General features: G+C 42.8%; 1 protein-coding gene across 6 annotated transcripts in view; it reads left to right on the forward strand.

The window, feature by feature from the left end:
* Nucleotides 1–24,855, forward strand: part of SYNRG (synergin gamma) — a 159,248-nt gene that overhangs the window by 24,298 nt on the left and 110,095 nt on the right. For 2 of the 6 annotated variants that reach the window (XM_063452757.1, XM_063452768.1), the window contains exons 4-9: nt 250–377; nt 10,306–10,411; nt 17,473–17,584; nt 20,518–20,817; nt 21,292–21,348; nt 21,645–21,725. In XM_063452757.1, coding sequence (XP_063308827.1) covers nt 250–377; nt 10,306–10,411; nt 17,473–17,584; nt 20,518–20,817; nt 21,292–21,348; nt 21,645–21,725 — 784 coding nt within the window. The remainder of the gene's footprint in view (nt 1–249; nt 378–10,305; nt 10,412–17,472; nt 17,585–20,517; nt 20,818–21,291; nt 21,349–21,644; nt 21,726–24,855) is intronic. The other 4 variants (XM_063452798.1, XM_063452808.1, XM_063452779.1 and 1 more) reach the window with 3 other exon arrangements.

Below are 24,855 nucleotides of genomic sequence, written 5' to 3' on the forward strand. Positions count from 1 at the left end.
ATTATGGTGTGTGTGTGTGTGTGTGTGTGTGTGTTTTTTTTTCTCTTCCCTTCCCTGACCTGGTCTGGTTCCAGTCAACATGCAAATGTTGATACAAAATTATCAGCCAATTCTTTGTCTTTGTAGATATATTTAAATTGATTTGCTCTGATACATTTTGAGGTTTGTTTTTTTCTAAACAATAATGTATCACAATGTCAAAATAGCTGTATTTTTCATATTAACATTATCTGTTTTTTTTTTTGCCAGGGTGGAATGCCAATGGGACAAATGCAGGCAACTGGAATGCAATTTATGGGTCAGTCTTTTATGGGAATGCGTCCTCCTGCTCCTCAGTACACCCCTGACATGCAGAAGCAGTTTGCTGAAGAACATCAGTGAGTAAATATTATTCTTAAAGGAACACTAGTATCAGGAATACAAACATATCAACATAATTTTGAAAGGGCCATTTTACTCGCCTTTTTTCCCTTACTGCGCTGGTCTTGCTGAGTCTGCCTCTGTCTCCGTGGCTAAGCTCATCAATCTTGATGATCTCCGCCAATCCAATGCTTTCCCATAGGAAATTGATAGGCTGTTGCGCATGCACAGCAAAAACGCCACACTGCTCCAATCAGCATCTCCTCATGGAGATGCATTAAATCAATGCATTTCTTTGGGGAACATACAGCGCCTGCATGCAGCACTGGACTTGGAAGCACCTCCAGTGGCCGCCTGAGTGACTGCCACTAGAGGTGTTACTAGAGACCAATGTAAACATGGTCTTTTTTAAGAAAAGATGGTGTTTGCATCAAAAAGCCTGCAAGCTTAGCTTGGGACGAGATATGGAAGTTGGATTCATGCGCTCTATAAGGGACCATCAGCTAGTGTGAGAGTCAATGGTCAAATATCCCAACCATTTTTAATAGGAAATGGAACTTGGTAGGGATGCCCCCTGTCTTCTCTACTTTTTGTTATGAACTCATTAATAAAGGGATTTCCAGCGGTAGGAGTAGAGACAAAAGTTACTGCTTTTGCAGATGACGTTCTTCTATCCATCAATAACCCGTGTATATCATTAAGGTCACTAAGGAAATAGAAACATTCAGCTTAATCTCGAACTTTAAAATTAATATTGATCAATGGGAAATATTGGGTCTTTTCATAACATCTAAATTGAAACAAGAATTACAACAAAGAATTTTTTATTTTTTTTTGTCAGTCTTTCTTTTATTGAGGCAAGAATGAAGTGGGGTACAGAATAAAGAAGAGGTGATGCATGGTATTTGTACAGGATAGGATCACATTAACACAGTATTACATCTCCTACGAATGGCGGCCTCATTTTGTATTAAGTAGGCTTTCCAGAAAATTAATAACACGTATAGTGTAGTAATTATGAAGGTAGCTTTGCAAAAACTATACGATATATCTTACAACGTGAGTAACATACAGGTTTAGTCAGCAAGTTAATTACAGGTTAGTCAGCGAGTTAATTAGGTGGGCGCTCGAAACTGTTGCTAGGTATGACCCTAATCGTGTAAATCAAGAGATTGGGCACGAGCATATAATAATGGATATATGTCCACCTAGCCTGCTGAATTTCCTAGCCTGCTTAGCTTCAGCCTGTATGCAGTAGCAATCCGAAATATTTACCCCCAATAACACGCCTATTGGAGTAAGTTTGAGATGCAACTTATACAATTACGGCGGCAAGACACTTGAGAATGCCACCCGGGGGTCGCATGGTCTAAATACACATCTTAGAGATGACATGACTGGGTCAGCTAAGGCCCCTACAAAATACATAAATAACTAGTAAAACTTAAGTGCAGTAATTGGAGACACAATACATGTGGTTAATCATATCTCTTAGGCAGGTTGCTTGGGTAGTGTTGCACCAGTTGTGAAATAAAGTAAAACACTGCCCTGTTCTATCATGCAGGGTTATCGAAGCGTTATTACGGCAGCGTGTACAGCGGTGCAGGTGGTATAAATACACATCAATTGGCATATGTACACATTACTGGTCGTTATTTCAAACTATGACATAGTAACTATTCAAATGTCGGTTATTTTTATATAGGCTATGCTATGACACATTTGAGTGATATTAAGCAGGCTGTGTTCTAGTATATAAGCTCGGTAAGGATGGCCAGTGTGCCCATGAGGTTTGTCTCACATCAGTCCATTTGCCTGGCAACAGGAGGGGTGTGTGGATGGGCTTTGTTTGCTGCTTTCAGCCAATTCCCAGTGCGTGCCACATTGAATAGTCCGTTCTCTGCTCTGGTGTACTGGTTCCCTTATCCGGCATGCGGGCGGTCAGGCTGAGCTGCAGGCGTTGAAGAATTGTTGTCAGCGTGTCGCAGCACGGCATTTCTGAGGCCCTGTAGCTCCGGGTTGAGGGGGAGGCCCTTACCCATGGTCTGTAGGTCTTCTTTCTCCGGTCGGCGGGGTCATGGCTCTGTCTGGGCTTTGTAGTGGTGGTCGTCCGGAGAGCTTGGGGTGAGGAGGGGGTGTATGTGCGGTGGGGAGTTTCTCCCCCGCTCCAGACCGTGCGTGGGGTCGTCGCCATGTGGCCACAGGCTCGGTTACCTCTCGGGGCCGGGTCTTTCCCTTTGTGGGCGCTGTGGAAGGTCCTGGTGGTAGTCCACCGTCGGCGGTGCGTGACCTTCCCGCGGTGTGGTTGGCGTTTTGGAGGAAGTCTCCTAGTGACCTCCAGTCTGGATGGGCGTACCGCCCTTCGTGGTAAGGCGGTTTTGCCCGGGATCTGCTCCGTCCGCCCTATGGCTTCAGTTCCTCCTCCTTGTGGCGTGTGGGGTTTTGTTGGGCCTCCCTGTGCTCCAATTTTGCCCAGAACTGTCGGAGCAGGGTCTCCAGGCGCTCATGGAGGGGCCGGGAGGGTGCAAGGTCAGTCGCATGGCCCGCAGCCGCCATTTTGCTAGCGGCAGTTTGCTTGTTTGATGCTCGTTTCAGGCTGTTGCCGTCGTTTGTAATCCAAGTTGGATTGTGAGACATGCTGATTGGGACCGGGATAACCCCCACCGGTCCTGGGGGGGGAGGTCCGATACTTCGGGTGCCGCTTGTTTTGGTGGGCCGGGAGAGCGGCCGTCTCTCCCCTGCCCTGTGCAGAGTAGGCCCAAAGTCTCTGTTCCGGGAGTTCTGCCGGCATTCGGGCTTGCGAGGTGTCCCCCTGTTCCCTAGACTCTGTAGTACACAGTGAGGCAGGTAGGGGTTCTGGGTTGGGTGTTTTACCCCTGATTTTTGGCAAGAATCCGGATCGGGCTCAGGAGCTCACAGAAAGCATGTCTGCTCAGCTTCCCGGTCAGGCTCCGCCTCCACAACAAAGATTTGAGTATAAATGGGCAGATGAAGGAAAAAAATATTTGGAAGTGCAACTGATAGAGGAGATAGGTAATCTCACTATAAACTGAATTATTCCACCTTTTATTAGAGGAAATTAAGACTTGCCTTAGTAAATGAAATTTACCATGTTTTTCTTTTTTTGGTAGTGTTAACATTTTAAAAACTATACTGCCAAAATTATTATATATGTTTCAGGCTATCCCTATATCAATTTCTGACAAATTCTTGCTTAGGGTTAAAGGACCACTATAGTGCTAGGAAAACAAACTTGTTTTCCTGGCACTATAGTGTTAATAGGTCCCCCCACCCTCATGGCCCCCCTCCTGCCGGACTCTAGGGGGAGGAAGGGGTTAAACACTTACCATGAAAATTGGAACAATGCCCCTTTAAAACTGTTTCCCAAGACTGTGAAAATAACTTGTACATGGCTTTTTCCCTTATAGTTTGGTAAATGGGGCTTACCGAACCATTTACTGCACAGGTGGACCACACAGAAGTGGAAATGTGCAGTCAATTTACCTCCCAGGCTGGTGGTTAACCGCAATGGTAATTGCCGACTGCTGGGTGGCCGACGTTCGTATAGTCGAACACGTGGCGGCGGCCATCCTTGTTAGTCGAACGCGGTCAGCGGTGTGTGCAGCCAAATCCATGGAACGGAAATCGGCTACACATTTGCACGAACACCGCTGACCCTTACCTTCTCCTCCACTCAGTTTTCAGCCGCAGTGTCTAAGTCCCGTTCGGCGATTTGAACACACAGTGAGACTAAGCTATTTGCACGAACGGTTCATGCGAATAGGACTTCATTTTTCTGAGGGAAATTTTATGGAACTGTTTTGGGCAGGAAAATGTGCTTGCGGTCGGTCACAAAGGACTTCCGACTAACTTTTTAACCCCTGGAGGGAATTGCCTGAATTTTGAGTATGTTGGTATTTGAAGTATGCTGAGTAATAATATGTGAGAAAGGATGTATATTTTTAAAGTTATAGTGAATGTGTAAAAAGTATATTTGTCCTGCCTGTGATAATTACATTAACCCATTGTGTACAGTAATTATATCACAGGCAGAGGAGAGGATTTTGTGGGAATGAATGGGAGTGTTTTACTGTATATTACGTGTTTTATTGGTTGTTCTTCTAAACCCTGTGGGTGGTACTATGTGTGTAAAACCTGCATAAAAGAAAGCCCTTTGGTGCTGATAAAAGGAGATCTTTTTGACCGTCAGTCTTGTCTCATGATTGGAGGGGAACTGTTATATTCACACTGGGGATTGCTATACTTTGTATACTCCCCTGAGCTTTAATCATTTAGCTCTTTTAAGAGCTGGTTCCTGATACGCTCTCCTGGAGGGAGAGGTCTTTCCCATACGGTCCTGGAGGACAGAGGCTGATCCAGGGTGGAAGGAAGATGACGAGACTCCAGTTAGGCTACGGCGGTTGTGGAGTCTGCGGTGGTTGTGGTGTCTCGTGTCCTCGGCGCAAGATAGGAAGCGTCCATCAGCGGAAAGGAACTCGGTCGGAGCACGGGGGATTCCGTTACAATAAATCTTTCTAATTTAGAATGCTGCCACCACCAAGACAATTTATAAATTGGGTGCCTTGGTCCCCCAAGCAAATGTAACACAATGTATCTGTGATTTCAAATGATTAATTGGTCTAATCAGGTGAGTCTTTACCAGACAAAAGCATAACTAAATAAAGGAATATTTATTATGAACAGAACAAAAATCAATCTAAATAAAAACTTTTGATTTTATTTATCTTTTTGTGTTTTCCACAGAATTAGTTATTGCAGCTATGATTATAATTTTCTTAACAATAAAAATAGAACACAAACTTTAACCTTTTAAAAGTTTTTTTTAACTTTAGTAGCCACCAACATGCCAGTCAGTAGATGGCCTGACTGTCTTTTTTTAGTTAAAACCATGTACCACCATATCTTTCCTCAGAACTTGACCCTGAGGATGACTTTTGCCCCAATGCATCATAACATCTCGACAAGACAATTAAATAAAATTAAAGGGAAGAGGTTGGGGGTTCTGTCTCCGTCACTCCTATTTCAGTACCCAGTGACAGGATTGCGCTCTCGCTGCTGCATTTTGTACTGTCCTAGCTTTTAACGCTTATGACCTTCATCCAATCCCAGGCTAGCTCCAGTACCCAGCAACAGCAGTGTCACCACATCTGCCTAGATACATGTGTATTTCCCCAACTGGTACAAAAAATACTTCCTCCAATGCCAGACCAGGCATATTAACTCCTGCATTGCCATCATTCTATTCTATTTTTTATTTTTTTTTGTAGGAGTTGCATTCCCTGTTCTCAATATTCACAAAAGGAGGTATAATTATTAATCTCTTCTCAAAAGAACCCACTATCTATGCAGTAGTGTGGTAGATTTGCTAGCTAGTTTACATTAAAGCTAGAATGAGGGATTATTCTAGCCTCGGTGAGGGAATAATCTAAATTTTATTAACAGGAGGCAAATATTTGCTTTACCTTCTTTACTGAAAACCTCCAGCAGCAAATAAATAGTTAACATAACTTTTCAGAACCACCAATCAAAACAACCAAGACAATTTTTTTTTAATTAATCAAACAAACATACGACAATATATTACAAAGAATGCATCAATACCCCTAATCAACACAATAGCAACAAACCCCATTCCAGGGAGGGAAACCTCAAGGGGGGAGGGGAAATATTTGCCTCCTGTTAATAAAATTTTGATTATTCCCTCACCGAGGCTAGAATAATCCCTAATTTTATGGCAAGACAGGAGGCTTCATATTTGCAATTTTAATGCCCAGACATAAAGACAGAAGAAACATGAGATTGTGGACGGAAGTAAAAATTACGAAAAGTCTATTCCCTAGACCAGTCAGCGGCGCCGAGAATATCCGTATGGGACCCACCGGCTTCTATAGCTGCTGAAGCTGCAGCACCCCGAACTGAATGTGCCCCATAGGAACTCGCCACGCCAGCCTAAACGGTCGTACATAGGAAATCAATAACTACCATGGACAGAAGTCTGAAAGGACGATGTCACGGAGAGATACGTCCGTAGGCACCGTGTCACACACAGATGTGGTCTATCCGGAAAGTAGGGATACGATGCAGAAGACTAATTAGATTTCGTTCTACATGAAATAGAAACAGACACACCGTCCGGTGAAAAGGGGAAAGAATCTACATCAAAAGCACGAACATCAGAAACGCTTCGAAAAGACACAAGACATAACGGTAGAGCCAGCTTAGCAGAAAGCTGGCGTAGAAATCAGGCCATTCCTCAATGAAGCGCAATATAAGCGAAACATCCCTAAATGAGAAATATGAATAAGAAGGTGGCCTCGAAAGGTGCACACCTCGTAACAGTCTGCAGGCCGAGGGGTCCTTACCAATGCTAGAACCTTGAGAAGGCACATGAGCCGCCGATATAGCCGATCTGAATACATTAGTAGTCCTATACGACGTACCCTGAGAAAACAATTCGGGCAGGAAGTTCAGTACAGCCATGATAGGGGCCGTAAAGGGATCCAAACGTCACTCCAGACACCAGCCATTTCAGGATCGCCAGGCGTCCCAGAGTAACTCTTGTTATCGATAGGACTGATACATCCCACCCCGGAAACGATCCAGGCCACCAGTGACAGACGACCCTGTAATACCAACGGATCTTTATCCCGTAGAAGAAAATTGTAGACAGGTAGAAGTAGCGGTTCTTCGCACCATAACTGCAGCAGTAGAGGGAACCACGGTTGACCCCTCCGAAATGGTGTGATCGGGAGAATCAACACCCTCGGAAACTTGATCCGATGTAACGTATGGAGAAGGGGGGAAACTCACACGCCCCCAAGGGAGGCCATTCCTGGAGGAACGTCCACTGCTTTGCTGAGGAGCCAACTGAAGAATAAGTCCGTCTGGCGAATCTCCCTCGATACGAACAGATCCAGGTGGAGGGGACCTCGAAGGAAGTCCAGCACCTGAAACAACGGAGGGTGTAGTAGCCTGTCGTTGGCGTCTCTCCAGTGTCGAGAAAATAACCAGTCCGCCACTAGATTGTCCCGGCCTGGGAGGTATTCCCCCACTAGATTGTCCCGGCCTGGGAGGTATTCCCCCACTAGATTGTCCCGGCCTGGGAGGTATTCCCCCACTAGATTGTCCCGGCCTGGGAGGTATTCCCCCACTAGATTGTCCCGGCCTGGGAGGTATTCCCCCACTAGATTGTCCCGGCCTGGGAGGTATTCCCCCACTAGATTGTCCCGGCCTGGGAGGTATTCCCCCACTAGATTGTCCCGGCCTGGGAGGTATTCCCCCACTAGATTGTCCCGGCCTGGGAGGTATTCCCCCACTAGATTGTCCCGGCCTGGGAGGTATTCCCCCACTAGATTGTCCCGGCCTGGGAGGTATTCCCCCACTAGATTGTCCCGGCCTGGGAGGTATTCCCCCACTAGATTGTCCCGGCCTGGGAGGTATTCCCCCACTAGATTGTCCCGGCCTGGGAGGTATTCCCCCACTAGATTGTCCCGGCCTGGGAGGTATTCCCCCACTAGATTGTCCCGGCCTGGGAGGTATTCCCCCACTAGATTGTCCCGGCCTGGGAGGTATTCCCCCACTAGATTGTCCCGGCCTGGGAGGTATTCCCCCACTAGATTGTCCCGGCCTGGGAGGTATTCCCCCACTAGATTGTCCCGGCCTGGGAGGTATTCCCCCACTAGATTGTCCCGGCCTGGGAGGTATTCCCCCACTAGATTGTCCCGGCCTGGGAGGTATTCCCCCACTAGATTGTCCCGGCCTGGGAGGTATTCCCCCACTAGATTGTCCCGGCCTGGGAGGTATTCCCCCACTAGATTGTCCCGGCCTGGGAGGTATTCCCCCACTAGATTGTCCCGGCCTGGGAGGTATTCCCCCACTAGATTGTCCCGGCCTGGGAGGTATTCCCCCACTAGATTGTCCCGGCCTGGGAGGTATTCCCCCACTAGATTGTCCCGGCCTGGGAGGTATTCCCCCACTAGATTGTCCCGGCCTGGGAGGTATTCCCCCACTAGATTGTCCCGGCCTGGGAGGTATTCCCCCACTAGATTGTCCCGGCCTGGGAGGTATTCCCCCACTAGATTGTCCCGGCCTGGGAGGTATTCCCCCACTAGATTGTCCCGGCCTGGGAGGTATTCCCCCACTAGATTGTCCCGGCCTGGGAGGTATTCCCCCACTAGATTGTCCCGGCCTGGGAGGTATTCCCCCACTAGATTGTCCCGGCCTGGGAGGTATTCCCCCACTAGATTGTCCCGGCCTGGGAGGTATTCCCCCACTAGATTGTCCCGGCCTGGGAGGTATTCCCCCACTAGATTGTCCCGGCCTGGGAGGTATTCCCCCACTAGATTGTCCCGGCCTGGGAGGTATTCCCCCACTAGATTGTCCCGGCCTGGGAGGTATTCCCCCACTAGATTGTCCCGGCCTGGGAGGTATTCCCCCACTAGATTGTCCCGGCCTGGGAGGTATTCCCCCACTAGATTGTCCCGGCCTGGGAGGTATTCCCCCACTAGATTGTCCCGGCCTGGGAGGTATTCCCCCACTAGATTGTCCCGGCCTGGGAGGTATTCCCCCACTAGATTGTCCCGGCCTGGGAGGTATTCCCCCACTAGATTGTCCCGGCCTGGGAGGTATTCCCCCACTAGATTGTCCCGGCCTGGGAGGTATTCCGCCACAATCGATAAGTTCTTGTCTAGACAGTACTGGTAGAGATCCCTTGTCAGATCCAACAAAAGTTTGGAACGGTAACTTTCAAGTCGGATGTATGCAGCGGACCACAGAGACGTTGTCCATGCGTAGAAGCAGCGAGCAATGACTCATCCCTTTGGTGAAACCTCGAATGGCGGACGTCCCTGCAAGCGGATCCAGACAGTTGATGTGAAGGGTCTTTTCCTCCAGAGTCCTCCTGTCGCCACGCCATCTCAAGCAGCGCCGTAGCCCAGACAACTGGCATCTGAATCCAGGACGAAGTCTGGCCGGGATCCGAATATCGCCTTGCCGTTGCAGGTCCCCATGTGTCAAAGCCACCAATGGAGTTCCCGATGGGCTTTGTCCAAAAAACACACGATTCGGTCGTATGAGACCGATGATCCGAGTTAGTGTGCCTTCAAGCGTCGGAGAGCCCTATAGGGCAGGGGTACTAGGAAACGGCTTGAATGGAGGATGACAGCAGTCCTATCGTCCGGGCTGGATCCCTCAAGCATGGCCCGTGGGTCGCAGAGCAGGCGTCGTCTGAATTCATGTTGTAAACATTCTGACATATATCACATTCCTATATAATCAAATGTAACCCCTCTAATGCTGAAATTGACAATACCAGTTCTACCAGTTTTAGCCCACTCATGTATGCACTGCACAAATCACATTATATAGCAATATTCTATAGTGCAACAATGAGACCTGTTTGCTTACTGATGGCTCCAAGTTTTGTGAATAGTGTATATTTGATTTTAAAAAAATCCATAAATGAGCCTGTTTAGAGTAGGTGGGAACTCTTAAAGTTTATATTGTATGTTAATAAGTTTACTTTTTCCACTGTATTTCGTGATAACACTCGTATTTCTCAGCAAGTGTGTGTGTTGGGAGGTAGGGGTCATGCTTGAACTGTAACCTTTGCAATTTGTGTGTTATGCTGCTCAGTGCCTTTATAAAATTAAACAAATGCTCAGAACACTTGAAGCACAATCCTATCCTATGCTCATTGTATAGGTTAGGGTGCGCAATGGTCCCTGATATTATGTCGCTATACACAGTTGCCTGTAACTGCCTCACTCTGCAAAAATCACCTCTGCTATGAGACTGTCACTTTTACTCCTTTCTTTGCTATTCACTTTATTAAAATTATATATGAGGGGGGTCACATTTACTGAAAGGACAATCTAAAGTCTTTTACTGTGCATTCATACTTTTTTTTTTTTCTCTCTGTTTTAGAAAAAGATTTGAACACCAACAAAAATTCTTAGAGGAAGAAAGAAAACGTAGACAGTTTGAAGAACAGAAACAGAAATTAAGACTATTAAGCAGTGTAAAACCCAAGGTGAGTCATGAAACTTTACTGAGTTGTTTGTATTCCTCACACTTTAGTGTTCCTTATTAGATTCAAGAACACAATTTTGTATTTCATATAATTCTCACTTCAACACATCAAATTGTGTTAATGCTTTTTCTATGCATTTTTTGAAGGAGAGGACCATTTAGGCCTCACTAGGCCATTTTTTTAAGTGCACCTTTAAATTTTGATATTAATACATCAATTTGTGTTAATGTCCAAACTTTTTAATGATTTATTCCATATGCTCTTTTTTTCTTAACACCTGTTCAGCAAGTTGAGTATGTATGTTTTATTATACAATGTGAGGGAAATCTAGTAAGCTGTCTATTATTGTCGTGCGTAGCTTTTTTTTTTTTTTCTTTCTTAGTTCCCATGTCATTTTCTTGCTGCAATATATGTAAATTATATTGCAATTCCCTGCATTCAGTGATCGATAATGTCTGGTTCTACATCTGTATGCTTCTTACACGCTCAAATGGATAATTAACTTGGGGAATGTAAGTAATGTGACTGGCAACCTGCATCACCAGTTTATATTTTTATTACTGTATATTTGTATTACCATAAGATTATGCACAAACTAAATACACTATCTATCAAAACATACATTGACTCATGCCATTGAAAAATGTTACACTGTATATTCTACAAGAAACAAAATCCAGTAGTAAACTTTTACTCTTGCTGATCAAGCAGCCAGGGATGACAGCTAATCCAACCAGTGGTAAGAAATGCATTATGTGCATACTAAAAACCATAATGATGGGGCCCCTCCACTCCAAGCATGAGTCAGGAAGCAGGAGGAGACCTTATACAAAATTAGAAATAAATAGGGAAGTAGTATGTTTTGGGAGATAAATGAAATGGATTGTGTGAGGTGACCTGGCACAATGACAGTGTAAAAGAGGAAGTGACAAAGTGAAAGAAAAAGAGGCTAGATTGTGTCTTAATGAGTAAAAAGGGACCAGATGGAACTTTCACACACTGTTCTTTCTCCTGTTTCTTGCAGATATTTTTTTTAATACAAATACACATTTGTAGCCATACACATCCCTTCCTTAATTAACAATTACCCTCTTCCCGACCAAAGATGGAAATTTTCCGTCAAGCTTGTCCTTGCTTTAAAGACCCTTGATGGAAAATTTCTGTATTAACTAAAGTTAACCCCAGATCGCGGCGATTGCGCTGTCCCTGCAGCTGTGATCGCTCTGCCGGTCTTTTAGAGCAAGCACATGTGCTGCAGGGACTTCTGATCCGCTTCCGCGTTCTGCGTGTGAAGTGCAGGGAGACAGATCAGCAGGGATCTTCTCCCTGCAAAAAAATATATTAAAGTTAACGTTAAATCCCACCCACCTCCTTTACCCTGCTTTAATAAAATGAACCCCTCCCATGCCAAATGATCACTGACTACATTGATCAATTGGCAGGCACTACATTTTACTGTCATCTGATTTTTTTTTTTTTTTTTTTTTTTTTAACCATCAAGGGTTAAACTTATTTTATTAATTTTAAATATTTTTAAATTATGTATTTAGCTAACTGGGGTGGGTGGAAGTTAGTGGGGAATTGGGGAATTTGGTGTTAGGCTAGCTAGGGGTTAAAGTTAAAAAAGGGTTTTTAAAAAAGCTTTAAAAAGTTAAAATAACTTAAAAAAAAAAAAGTGTTTTTTTCAAAATCCCACCCACTTTTACCCATTCCTAATAAAAGTTAACCCCTTCCCTGCCAGTTGATCACTGACTACAGTATGATACTGTGATCTAATTTTTTTTTTTTTTAAACCTGAGGATTAACTTAATTAAAATGATCCCACGCTAAGGTTCAAAATATGCTTTTTGAATTACCTCGGGGTGTATTCTTTAATAATTAGTATGTGTTTTTAGGGAAGTTTGAATAACCAACCAGCTAAACTACTCCAAAATGGAACATGGACACAGCGTAAAACTTAAAAGTAAGAAAAAAAAACTGGCTGTGCCTCAAATGTGCCCCTTCAAGATCCACATATACCTGGCAGAGATACATATGGGGGTATTGCTGTACTCAGACGACATAGCTGAGCAGCATATTTAGTATTATACAGTCGTAGCACACATAGGATTTGCAAAATATACTGTGCAAGCTCACTAGGTGTGTCAAGGCAGAACAAAAAAATGCTTATAACCATTACACTTGGTACAAGCTAGCGGAAAAATTATCCCACACTAAGGTTCAAAATATGCCTTTTGAATGGGATGTCTTCTTTAAGAAATGGTATGCCTTTATGGTGTAGTTGTAATATGTAGCCTGCTCAAGTGCTCCAAAGTGGGACACGGACGCATCAAAACCCTCCATGAAAATTCACACTTAAAAACCTGAACTTGTCACGTCTCTTTTACAGCACTGTAACTTCACAAAATAGTGTCTAGGTCATACATTGGGCATATTGTTTTACTCAGATGTAACTTGGCACACATTTATTTTTATGACAGTGGTAGATATCAAGTGTAAGAAATGCAACATATATGTCAAAATGCCATTTTTTTTTTCCCCCTCACCACAAACATTGACATAAATTGGTGAAAAAACGGTGACCAGTTAGGGCAAAATATACACCATATAAGATACCCTGGGGTGTCTGCTTTATCAAATGAAACCCCTTTGTGGGGTTATTTGAACAGTCACACTGCTATAATACCGTAAAATGAGACATAGGCCCGTCAAATCCATCTACGAAAATTCTTGCTATAGAAACTGAAATAGCCTTGTCTCTTATATGGCACTGTACCTTCACAAAATAGTGCCAAAGGCATACAATAGGGTTATCGTTATCATCAGCAGATGTAGCTGAACACAATATGGGGTTCTGTGCAGGAATAGCACACAGCAGCTTTACGAAATACACATTACAAAAACCTTGTTATATGTGTATATGCCAAAATAGAGAAGAAATACAATTTTACTCCAGTATTTAGCAGAGATTGGCGATGAAATGGCCACGTAAAAAGTGGCAAACTGACCTTAGGTAAATAGCCTGTGATGTCTACTTTATATAAATATATACTTTTGTGTTGCAAATTTGTTTTCTCTGCTGGCTACTAAACCTACAAGACAAACATACCAACTTCTAAAATTGTTTCCCATTGAAATTTTATTTTAGTCCTTGTATTTTGTGACCTGTAACTTTAAAAATAATCTGAAATCCTATCCATATTATGTACTCTATAAATCAAGACACATAAATGAATTTATTTTTAATTACTTTTTCTAAGCAGGACATATTATGTACACGCTATAATTGCCAAAACTGTGAAAAAAAGTTGTTGTTTTTTTTTTCCATTTTTTTTTTTTAATAATTAATGAGAATTTATCTATGTATATGTAACATAAAATTAAAGCCCCGTTTGCCCTCTAAATAAAAACGGTATATAATATGTGTTGGTGCAATAAATGACAGATGCAAATTGCGTTTGAACACAAACAGCAAAAAAGTGCAAAAATGGCTTGTGTCCTTAAGGTTAAGACAAGCTTTTGAAGCTGTGTCCTTAATGGGTTACAGAAAAACTCATATTTTAAACTAATTTTATGCATTTACACATACTTAGTGGTACTGCAACATGGATTACATAAAAAAAAAAAAAATTACTGGCATTGCTGCAAAGAACACCATTTTGGCCTATGTAGCCTCAACTGCAGCCTAATAATGCATACGTTTGCCACAAGTCCTACTTTGAAATGCTAAGAGTATAATTTGAAGGAAGTGGAAATTGATTTTGGTTAATTATACATTTTAACCAATATATTTACTGACCTTTTTGAAACTACAATTTATAGATTATTAAATATGTACTTTTACATGAAGGTGAAGTTTGTTTCTGTGAAGATTCTTAAACGATTATATTATACAATCTAGAATTCAGTAGCAAGGTTTAGAAAGGAGAATGTATGATAGTTTTGGCTGGGTAATTCTACGCTAATATAGAGGGCATGGCTTCATTGTGATCTGGTCCTTCTGTGCTCTGGCACAGAAATGCTTACTTATATAGGGCTATTGATGATAAGTAGGACATTATGTCTTAGTGGGCCAGACCTTACTGTTGGTGTAGGCATTAAGGGATTAAGTATATCTTCAAAACACTACAATTAAAAGAATGGAGGCAGGGGCTACAAAAGAGGCCACTAGCCTCCTTTAAAGGAACACTATAGGGCCAGTAACACAAACATCTATTTCTGACCCCATAGTGTTTAAAACCACCATCTGCCGCCCCTCGCCTCCCTAAATATAGTAAAATCTTACTTGTACTCAAGTCTGAAGTTACTGCCTCTGCTCCTGAACTGCCTCTGTCTGCTGACCTCATCAGAAGTGGTAGTCTGAGCCAATCACAATGCTTCCCAGTAGGATTGGCTGAGACTGTCAAGGAGGCAGATTAGAGCAGAGCCAGCACATTTCAAACATAGCCCTGTCCAATCAGCATCCCCTCATAGAGATGAATTGAATCAATGCATCTCTATAAGGAAAGTTCAGTGTCTGCATGCAGAGGGTGGAGACACTGAATGGCAGTGCTACTTACTCTGCAGCACTGCCCAAGAAAGCAGCTTTAGCAGACATCTAATGAGTGGCCAGTGGAGTTATCACTAGCCTGTAATGTAAACACTGCATTTTCTCTGAAAAGACAGTGTTTACAGCAAAAAGCCTGAAGTGAATGATTCTACTCACCAGAACAAATACAATGAGCTGTAGTTGTTCTGGTGACTATAGTGTCGCTTTAAATAATATACTAATGATATAAAATGTTTATGATAAAACAGTTGGTAAACTTATGCTTATCACTTAGGAAAAAATCTAATGGGAGACGCCAGTGTAATCTAGTCTTCCTTGGTAGATATATATTCTGTGTGTACAGCTATGAGTTCTGGAAGATAAAAATAGCTTTTTGTGAGTCCTGTATGTGTGAAAATCCAGTTGCTTGATACAATACCCTGTCAGTTAAAGGGAGAGTGTGGAAAAATGCTTTATTTTTTTTATTTTTTTTTATTCTTTATTTTTGATATGCAGGTGGGTACACCAGTGCCTGTATCGCCACAACAGCTTCAGCAGGCTCGATTTTCATGGTCATAACATAACAATATTGTGGCATGTTTGGTTTGCATATATTTTTTAAAATAGAAAAAGGTAACGATTTGGTAAACAAGTGTTTGAGTAGTAATTCTCATGCTTAGTTAGTACAGTACGAAACGTGGTTTAACAGTTGAGCTTAGAGTATGCTGGAACAGTAAGTGTCCCTGAGTGTTAGCTATCCACATCTGTCTAGGCGCAGGAGCGTGGGTGCGCTTTTGTATGGGGTAGCCAAGCTGAGCATACTATATCTGAGTAGGCTGGTGTTGTGTGCGACTGGTATAAAACCGTCTACGTACTTGCTATCGTTATTAAGGCGTTTTCACCAAGTTGTGTGTCAATGTCTGTATGTAGTTTATGTATAGCTACTCAGTGCTTACGGTAGCTGGTTACTGTGAATAGTAGCTGGACAAGCTTACAGGCTAGTAGTTGTAGTGTGATATCTTACAGGCTTGCTTTTGGTTCTTACTTATGGTGGCTAAAGATAGGAAGTAGCTGCCCTAGTATGTAGCCTAGACATAGATTATAGGGTGACAAGAAGCTGCTGGGTGCAGTTATGATTGTAAAACTTGCAAATATGTGTCTCTATTTTACATGACAGTATAAGCATATAAATCAGGTTTGTGTATGACATTACTGGGATACTGCCCTATGATAGGAGCATGCAGATTAAATCAGTATAGGGCATTGCAATAGTATATGGAGATTCAGACCCATTGAGAAGTCCGGGATGAGGTAGGACCGCCAATATTGAGTATAGTGTCCCAGTTGACGCATCTCTGCTGTGATCAGCCAACCCCCTGTGCTGGTAAGGCAGGATCCCCCAAGGGTGATTGCGGCAGAGCTCGGTCCGGCAAACCTTCTTGCTGTACTTCACGTCGTAGCTCCGACTTCAGGTTTAGACGCCCTCGGTCTGCTGGTATGTCGTGGGAGTGGGGCAGACATGTTGCGGTTTGCAGGGTCCGTCCGAGTGGTCGCGACCTCTGCGGTGCGTCGTGAGGCAGGCTCTTTGGGCTAGCTGGGTATGAAGGTGCCAGGTTGCTCGGAGCAAGGTAAGCCCTCTGTTGGTGTTGGCTGGGTGTAAGTGGGTTTGAAGAGTGCTTGCGGTGGTGCTTAGCCATCGATAGGTTTCGTACCTTTCCCGGTTGGGTCTGTGCTTCAGGACGGGTGCTGGACCTTGCCGGGTGGATTTTCCGGCGCCATGTTCGTTTATGTAGCCTCCGTTTTTCCTTCCTTAGCGGCCATGCTGCACCACAGCTTCGTCCAGGAGTCGTGGGCTGCCCTGGTGTGAGCGGCACGCTTGGTTCAGGCTGGGCTCCAGCAGGCTTGTGTCGGCGTGCGGCTATTGTGGCCCAGAAGTTTGTAAATAGAGCGTCAAGACTCTCCTGCAGAGACAGTCGGTTGGGTTGAGGCAGTGAGATGCACACTGTGTCCGCCATCTTGGTCTTGGCGGGTAGTTTGTCTCGAGTGTATCGTGGCAGGAACTTCACAAGTTAGTCACCGTTGAAAGTTGCCGGGATAACCCCCGACGGCTGGGGGCGGGGGGAGATGTTGCAGGCTGGTCCTCCTGGGTAAGTGTTCGATAGCAGGCTGAGGGATTGGCCGCCTCCCTCTCGTGCGCTGCTTCTAGGCCTCTTGTAGGCCTCAGATCCTCCTCCGGGGTTATCAACCGACCACGGCTGGGAGCACCACTGGTGTGGGAGCTAGGTATGTCTCCCGATATTGTAGTGTCGAGGGCTGTAAGTTTTGGGTCGCAGGTTTGTATTTGTCGCTTTTTTAGGAGCCAGATTGTGCAGAGCTCTCAGTGTGTGCGACCATTCCACTCGGCTGCCAGGCTCCGCCGAAAAATGCTTTATTTATGTATACATATTTATGTATGATTAGCAAAATATCTGCTACTTTTATTGTATGAGTAAAAATTCTAACTTTTTTTTTTGTTTCTTGTTTTCTTTCCCAGACTTGTGAAAAGAGTAGAGATGATGCTTTGGAAGCTATTAAAGGAAATTTAGATGGATTTTCAAGAGATGCCAAAATGCACCCAACACCTACATTACATAGCAAGAAACCAGGTAATACACCTGCACATTTATGGTGTCAAGGTTAGCCATCACTGCACTAGAGCTAAAGCTGATGTATACTGGCACGTGGTCAATAGTTTGCAACGGGTTTTAAATTTGGACTGAATTTAATTTGAGTTCAGTAGATCATTTTTTAACAGTAGATAATTTTGTTGGACAATGCAGACTGAGCTGACACTGAAGATATCCTTCATGGTAGCTGTGTACAGCACCACAGAGAAACAGACTCTCTGCATGCTTATAATTATTAAGGCAGGAGTATTATTTGGAACGAATATATTTGACTATATTTTGAGTCTAGAATCAGAAAAGGAGTGTGTGCATTATTCCTTTTTATATTTCATAATGATTTCTAGCAGGCATTTGCAGCAAGAGAAACTTGAAAATAGTTTCATGTTTAAATGTGAAAAGTGAATTTCCATGTATTTAGTATTTACATATTTATATTTAGTATTTTGATAATTAGTACTCCTCTATGGGGGCTCCAGCAACCACTACCTAGCACTGGCAGAACATTGAAAACGAAAGCTTTTAATACTTAAAGGGGTACTCCAACCACCATTACCACTTCAGTGATTGGAAGTGGTCATGTTTGAGGGAGTCAGTATTTGCCCCCGGGATGCTAATGTGCATAAAATACATCTGTGGCCAGTGTGCTTTGCAACAGGACGTATACATCTTCTCCGTGCAGGCTCTGTCTGTAAGGAGAAACTAGCTCTTCCTTCCTCCCTCCTTTCCATATTATTATTTTTTCTTCTTAAAAAAAAAACAAAAAAAAACCTCCCTCCCTTCCGTCGCTGGCCTGGAGCACATGTATGTGCTCTGAGTTTGTGAAATGGTCCAATAATGCCCCTGTGGCATCAGGCGGAGGCACAGAATATCAAAGCACAGCAAATCCCCTGGCGCCGGATTCCACGTAAGTAAAAACTTTTTTTCTTTCAGGTTTGGCTACAAATTGAAAGGGGATCCTGTGCCACAGTGCCCAATATGGCATATTACAGTGAAAAAGACCCCCCTCTCAAAAGGGTTAACCCTTAAAGGACTTTCTCTGTTTCCCTATGGCAGTGGTTCCCAACCCAGTCCTCAAGTACACCCTAACAGTCTAGGATTTAAGGATTACTCAATTGTGTCTAAAGTGATTTTGGGAAAAAAAACAAAAACACACTTTAGACACAACAGGGTAATCCCTATATCCTGGACTGGTATGGGGTACTTGAGGACTGGGTTGGGAACCCCTGCCCTATGGAATAAGAACCGCTACTTCACACATGAACCTCAGTTTTCCTCCTGTCTTCAGATGAAGCTGGTAGGGCACTCCATGTGTTGTGAAGCAGTATCACCTAACAACTAATAAAATATAAAAGGTTTGTTGTACTAGTTTTGCTTTGGTTATGCCATGGCTTACAATTCCAAGTCCTTATGCTACTAGCCTGACCTTAAACGTTGCTTGCCACTACAAGCCTGGAAGGAGTTTAGCACACTCACCACGTGACCATGCTAGTGTAAACTATACATTTTCATCCTTGTCTCTATTCTCTGTTGCATCTTTTATGAATTTGGCGTGTTAAGTGCAAGGTAAAACATTAGGGTGGTGTGTGCTTATTTTAGTTGTGCCAGTACAGATAATCCTGCAGGAAGACAAAGCTAACCTCCTTCTTTATCAGCAGGCGCTCATTCATTTCAGTTCTCTGCTTCCTGTTTTCTACCTTTCTACTTCTTCCATCTCATCTGAATCCTTTGTTTGAAACTCACTATGACTCTTAGAGTATTTTATTTTTAGTGAACATTTTTATCAAATTAGGGAGGCAGAAAACAAAAATAAATTGGAAGGCTGGAGAAAGTGCATAAACAATGTGTATGATAAGCACAAAAATGTTATACTTATAATGTATCTAATTAAGGTTTTTGAAGCAACAGCCAATAAAATGTCACCCAGGGGAGCTGTATATGAAAAGAAGCACCCAGATGTAGAAGCCCCTAGATATGTTAAAGGGTAGTAGTATAGCATCCCAAATTGCTTCACTGAGATTAGATAAGATATAATTACATGCATCTAAGGAACAGTATCTGACTTTCAGAGTTTCACTGTAGCTGATGTAACAGAGGAAACCTTTTCCCCAAGCAGGTGATATGCTCATAACCCATATACAAGGTTTGTGTTAAGTTGTTCTCTCTGTGCTAATGCCTTTTCTAAAGTAGACAGACCAACTACTCTGTTTATCCTTCATTTCTGCATTTATGATTACTGTGTGCAGTCTTCATAGTCTCTGTACATTAGTGGTAGCAAATAGGTTCTATATCTTTTGTATGTACTGTTTGAGGTAACTTGATAGGAATGTAACAAATACATTTTACATTGCCTCTTTAGACATATTGGTATTGTGATCAGCAGCTTAATTGGACAATCCACTGCCAAAATAAAATAAATTAGAAAACTCTATTTAGTCTGTCTACACCCAGTAAAAAATCATACATGCATTAATTATGTGTTTGTTTGGGTTAAGGGTTTATTTAAAAACGGGTTACTAATGCTGCATATATATTGTCTGCAGCCTTTGCGAGCCATCCCCTTCTAGCCCCGCCCAGACTTTCTGTAGCAGTCCAATCACAGACTTCCCAGTGCGGCTCAAAGAGAATTCTTGGCAAGGCATGTGCTCTAGGCAAATGCTTCCCCTTGAGTTTCGCTCCAGTGAGCTGAGAAACCAGTAGTAACAGGACCTATCTGATTGACAGCCATGCTGGTGTAGCAAGATTAATTTATAAAAGTGCAAGTTTCTATAGGACACACTCTTCACACATAAAGGTCTTTAACCAGCTTTAGGTATTTGAAATGTGTTTGTGACTGATGCACATTTCTCATTCATGTGCTGATGTCTGTTTTCATTTTTCTTGTCTCATCATTTCTGCCCATTTACATTTTTCAGATTTTGCCTCATCATCCCATTCTACTGTATCTGTACCTTCACACTCCTCATTTCCTGGTGCTGACGAAGAATTCAGTGATTTTGTTCAAGGGCCTGTCAAATTTCAAACTCCTGGGGCCGCGGCCTCATCTGTTCCAAATTGTCCATCTAGCCCTGTTGGTAAAATGGTTTCAGAGCAGGCTGTTACAGTTTCACAGCCTTCTCCGGTAAAGTGTCATGGGTCCGCTTCATTGCATGGTACCAATGAGAAACTTATTGCCCTCTCCACCCCATCATCTAACTTTTCTGCCCAGAAAAGAGGTAATTTCGAGAAGTGTAGATGAATTATTATTTATTTTTTTTACTTGCTTTATTGCCATGAGTAATTTTAGGGTTACACTACAATAAATGCAACTATAGAGTTTCTGGAATCAGACCTATTCAAATATTTTCATAACTGATTTGAAATGTTATGTTTTAACTAATTGCCACCCTGCAGTAATAAAATAAACTGCCAGAAGAGTTGATCATATTGTGGTCTAGTGTTTGCAACATTTAAATTCTCTAGTGTAAACTTAGTCTTTCTTAATTGTTTTATTTATTGTTATTGTCATTCAGGAATGTGTTTTGTGGAAAACTATGGCCTTTATTATATTCCCGATACATTTGTATGTAAGAAAAATTGGTGTATTGGTTTTAGAGTCCTGAGAGCAGAGATTAGTTGGACCTATTAGCTGTTCTTCCAAACCAACAACTAAATTACTGGTTTAGTAGCTAACAAAGACTATATTTTAGGTGGATATTTAAATCAGCCGTCCCATAAAGAACAGAAAGAAACAGTAGAAGAAAGTGGTGAGCTATTGAGATACTTAATTCCACTTTTGTGAACCACTAATACTTGCCTGAGTACTAACAACACTTCGGTTCTAATATAGGGGTATATCACTGAAGTCCATATATTGACTTCTAACTACACTCACATTATGCTTCTTTCAGACTCAAAACCACATTTTATTCTGTCCTCTATTTAAAACTTCAAAAAGTGCTGCCTTTCCCCCAGTATTTCAGTTTTCTTGCGTAATAAGCCAAATCTAGTAAAGGATACTTTTCATATGAACATATCATTTGAATTTATTTTTTATTTGCAGTTGCTGTTGGGATGTTCCCAACCACAGAGAGCATACAACCAATGCAACCGTCTTGGGTTTACAATGATAATCTCATCCCAGGTATGTAGTTCCTTTGTTAAATAATTGCAATAATTTTATAACATGACAGGAGGCTTCGTATTTGCTTAAGTCTCTCTTTACTAGAACTCCACAGCAGCACAGAAAAAACAACCAATCAGAAAAAAGTTATAAAACTCCCCTCCCCATGCATCATTTCCTCTTTCTTTGCTGCTCTGCAGTCAGTACAGGTCAGAGTACCACTGCCTCCTGCTTATAGTGGGTGGCTTTGGGTTTTTATTGCTTATATTCAGTCTTTTAGCCTTTATAAATGCAGTATTGTTGTAATCCTTAGGGGATTTTATTCTTATATGCAGTATGTTATATCCTTGTGGGATTCTATTCTTATTATGCAGTATGTTCTATCCATGTGGGATTGTATTCATGTAAATGCAATATTTTTTATCCTTATGGCATTCTATGTTTATAATATGGCATTTTATTTTATAATGCAGTATGTTTTATCCTTATGGCATTTTATTTTTATATACAGTAGGTTTTATCCTTATGGCATTTTATTTTTTTATAATGCAGTATGTTTTATCCTTATGGCATTTTATTTTTATATACAGTGTTTTATCCTTGTGGCATTTTATTTTTTATAATGCAGTGTGTTTTGTGCTTATGGGATTTTTTCCTGTAAATGCAGTAGGTTATAGGCCTTGTGGCATTTTATTTTTTTATAATGCAGTGTGTTTTGTGCTTATGGGATTTTTTCCTGTAAATGCAGTAGGTTATAGGCTTTGTGGCATTTTACTTTTTATAATGCAGTGTGTTTTGTGCTTATGGGATTTTTTCCTGTAAATGCAGTAGGTTATAGGCCTTGTGGCATTTTATTTTTTATAATGCAGTGTGTTTTGTGCTTATGGGATTTTTTTTCCCTGTAAATGCAGTAGGTTATAGGCCTTGTGGCATTTTATTTTCATAATGCAGTGTGTTTTGTGCTTATAGGATTTTACCTGTAAATGCAGTAGGTTATAGGCCTTGTGGCATTTTATTTTTTATAATGCAGTGTGTTTTGTGCTTATGGGATTTTTTCCTGTAAATGCAGTAGGTTATAGGCTTTGTGGCATTTTACTTTTTATAATGCAGTGTGTTTTGTGCTTATGGGATTTTTTCCTGTAAATGCAGTAGGTTATAGGCCTTGTGGCATTTTATTTTTTATAATGCAGTGTGTTTTGTGCTTATGGGATTTTTTCTTGTAAATGCAGTAGGTTATAGGCCTTGTGGCATTTTATTTTTTATAATGCAGTGTGTTTTGTGCTTATGGGATTTTTTTCCCCTGTAAATGCAGTAGGTTATAGGCCTTGTGGCATTTTATTTTCATAATGCAGTGTGTTTTGTGCTTATAGGATTTTACCTGTAAATGCAGTAGGTTATAGGCCTTGTGGCATTTTATTTTTTATAATGCAGTGTGTTTTGTGCTTATGGGATTTTTTCCTGTAAATGCAGTAGGTTATAGGCTTTGTGGCATTTTACTTTTTATAATGCAGTGTGTTTTGTGCTTATGGGATTTTTTCCTGTAAATGCAGTAGGTTATAGGCCTTGTGGCATTTTATTTTTTATAATGCAGTGTGTTTTGTGCTTATGGGATTTTTTCTTGTAAATGCAGTAGGTTATAGGCCTTGTGGCATTTTATTTTTTATAATGCAGTGTGTTTTGTGCTTATGGGATTTTTTTCCCCTGTAAATGCAGTAGGTTATAGGCCTTGTGGGATTTTTCTTCGGTGTCTGTACTTCGGATCATCGCTGCTTCTACCTCCAAAGCATTTGCCTCCTCTGTCCCCCGAGATCTGGGACCGCGGAGTTAATCTCCGCCAGCCCAGTGTGTTTTTTTCCAGCTGCCGGTATGCTCGCGAGTGAGCACGACCACCCGGCGGCCGGATCTTCTTTCCCACGTGGCTGCTTCGCTGCAGCCGTCCCCCCCCCCGTGGGTCCCGTGTGTTTTACCCGGTCGCAGGGGTACTCGCGAGTGAGCGCGAGTACCCGGTGGTCGGATCGTTTCCTCCACGTAGAGGCTTCACTGCGGCCGCCTCCGCCCGCGGACCGCGTGTGTGCGGGGGGGGGCGGGGGGTGTGCCCACGCGCAGCTCCTTCCCCGCCAGTACCGTTCTTGGCGGAGGTCTGTGGAGGGGCTTTCTCCTCCCCCATCTATAGGCAGGGTGTATTCAGACCCCAACCTAATTCGCTGGCAGTCTGGGAGGACCACCTCCCACCCTGTTCAGGGTGCATATCCATATAGAGACATATAGCAATTATGTGATCAAACATATATATTATATATTTTTACTTCTATATTTCTTCAAGGGCTGGAGATCAGCCTGTAGGCAATACACCCTGTACTTCTGAGTTTTCCTGCAACAGGATATCCTTATTTTTGGCCACAAGCATTAAGGTCTAACAGTTTCCTGTATATCTGTAGACACATTACCTCTGCCTAGGGGGGTTTGCATATTGGAGTTATTTCACCCTAGGTTCCCTGGTTTTCATTACACATATAGGGGGCTCTACACAGATTGACCCCCTGCTATTGTCGGAATACAACACCGGGGTATGCCCTGCTATGTCTGTGCCCCATTGATTGGCCTGCTATGTCTGTGCCCAAAAGAACGGCCTGCTATGTCTGTGCCCATAAGATTGGCCTGCTGTGTCTGTGCCCATAAGATTGGCCTGCTGTGTCTGTGCCCATAAGATTGGCCTGCTGTGTCTGTGCCCATAAGATTGGCCTGCTGTGTCTGTGCCCATAAGATTGGCCTGCTGTGTCTGTGCCCATAAGATTGGCCTGCTGTGTCTGTGCCCATAAGTTTGGCCTGCTATGTCTGTGCCCATAAGATTGGCCTGCTATGTCTGTGCCCATAAGATTGGCCTGCTGTGTCTGTGCCCATAAGATTGGCCTGCTGTGTCTGTGCCCATAAGATTGGCCTGCTATGTCTGTGCCCATAAGATTGGCCTGCTATGTCTGTGCCCATAAGATTGGCCTGCTATGTCTGTGCCCATAAGATTGGCCTGCTATGTCTGTGCCCATAAGATTGGCCTGCAATACCTGTGCCCAATAAAATGGCCTGCTATGTCTGTGCCCCATTGGATAGCCTGCTATGTCGGTGCCTACTTGGATGGCCAGCTATGCCTGTGTCT

Source organism: Pelobates fuscus, chromosome 1 (assembly GCF_036172605.1).
Source record: "Pelobates fuscus isolate aPelFus1 chromosome 1, aPelFus1.pri, whole genome shotgun sequence".
NCBI classification, from domain to species: domain Eukaryota; kingdom Metazoa; phylum Chordata; class Amphibia; order Anura; family Pelobatidae; genus Pelobates; species Pelobates fuscus.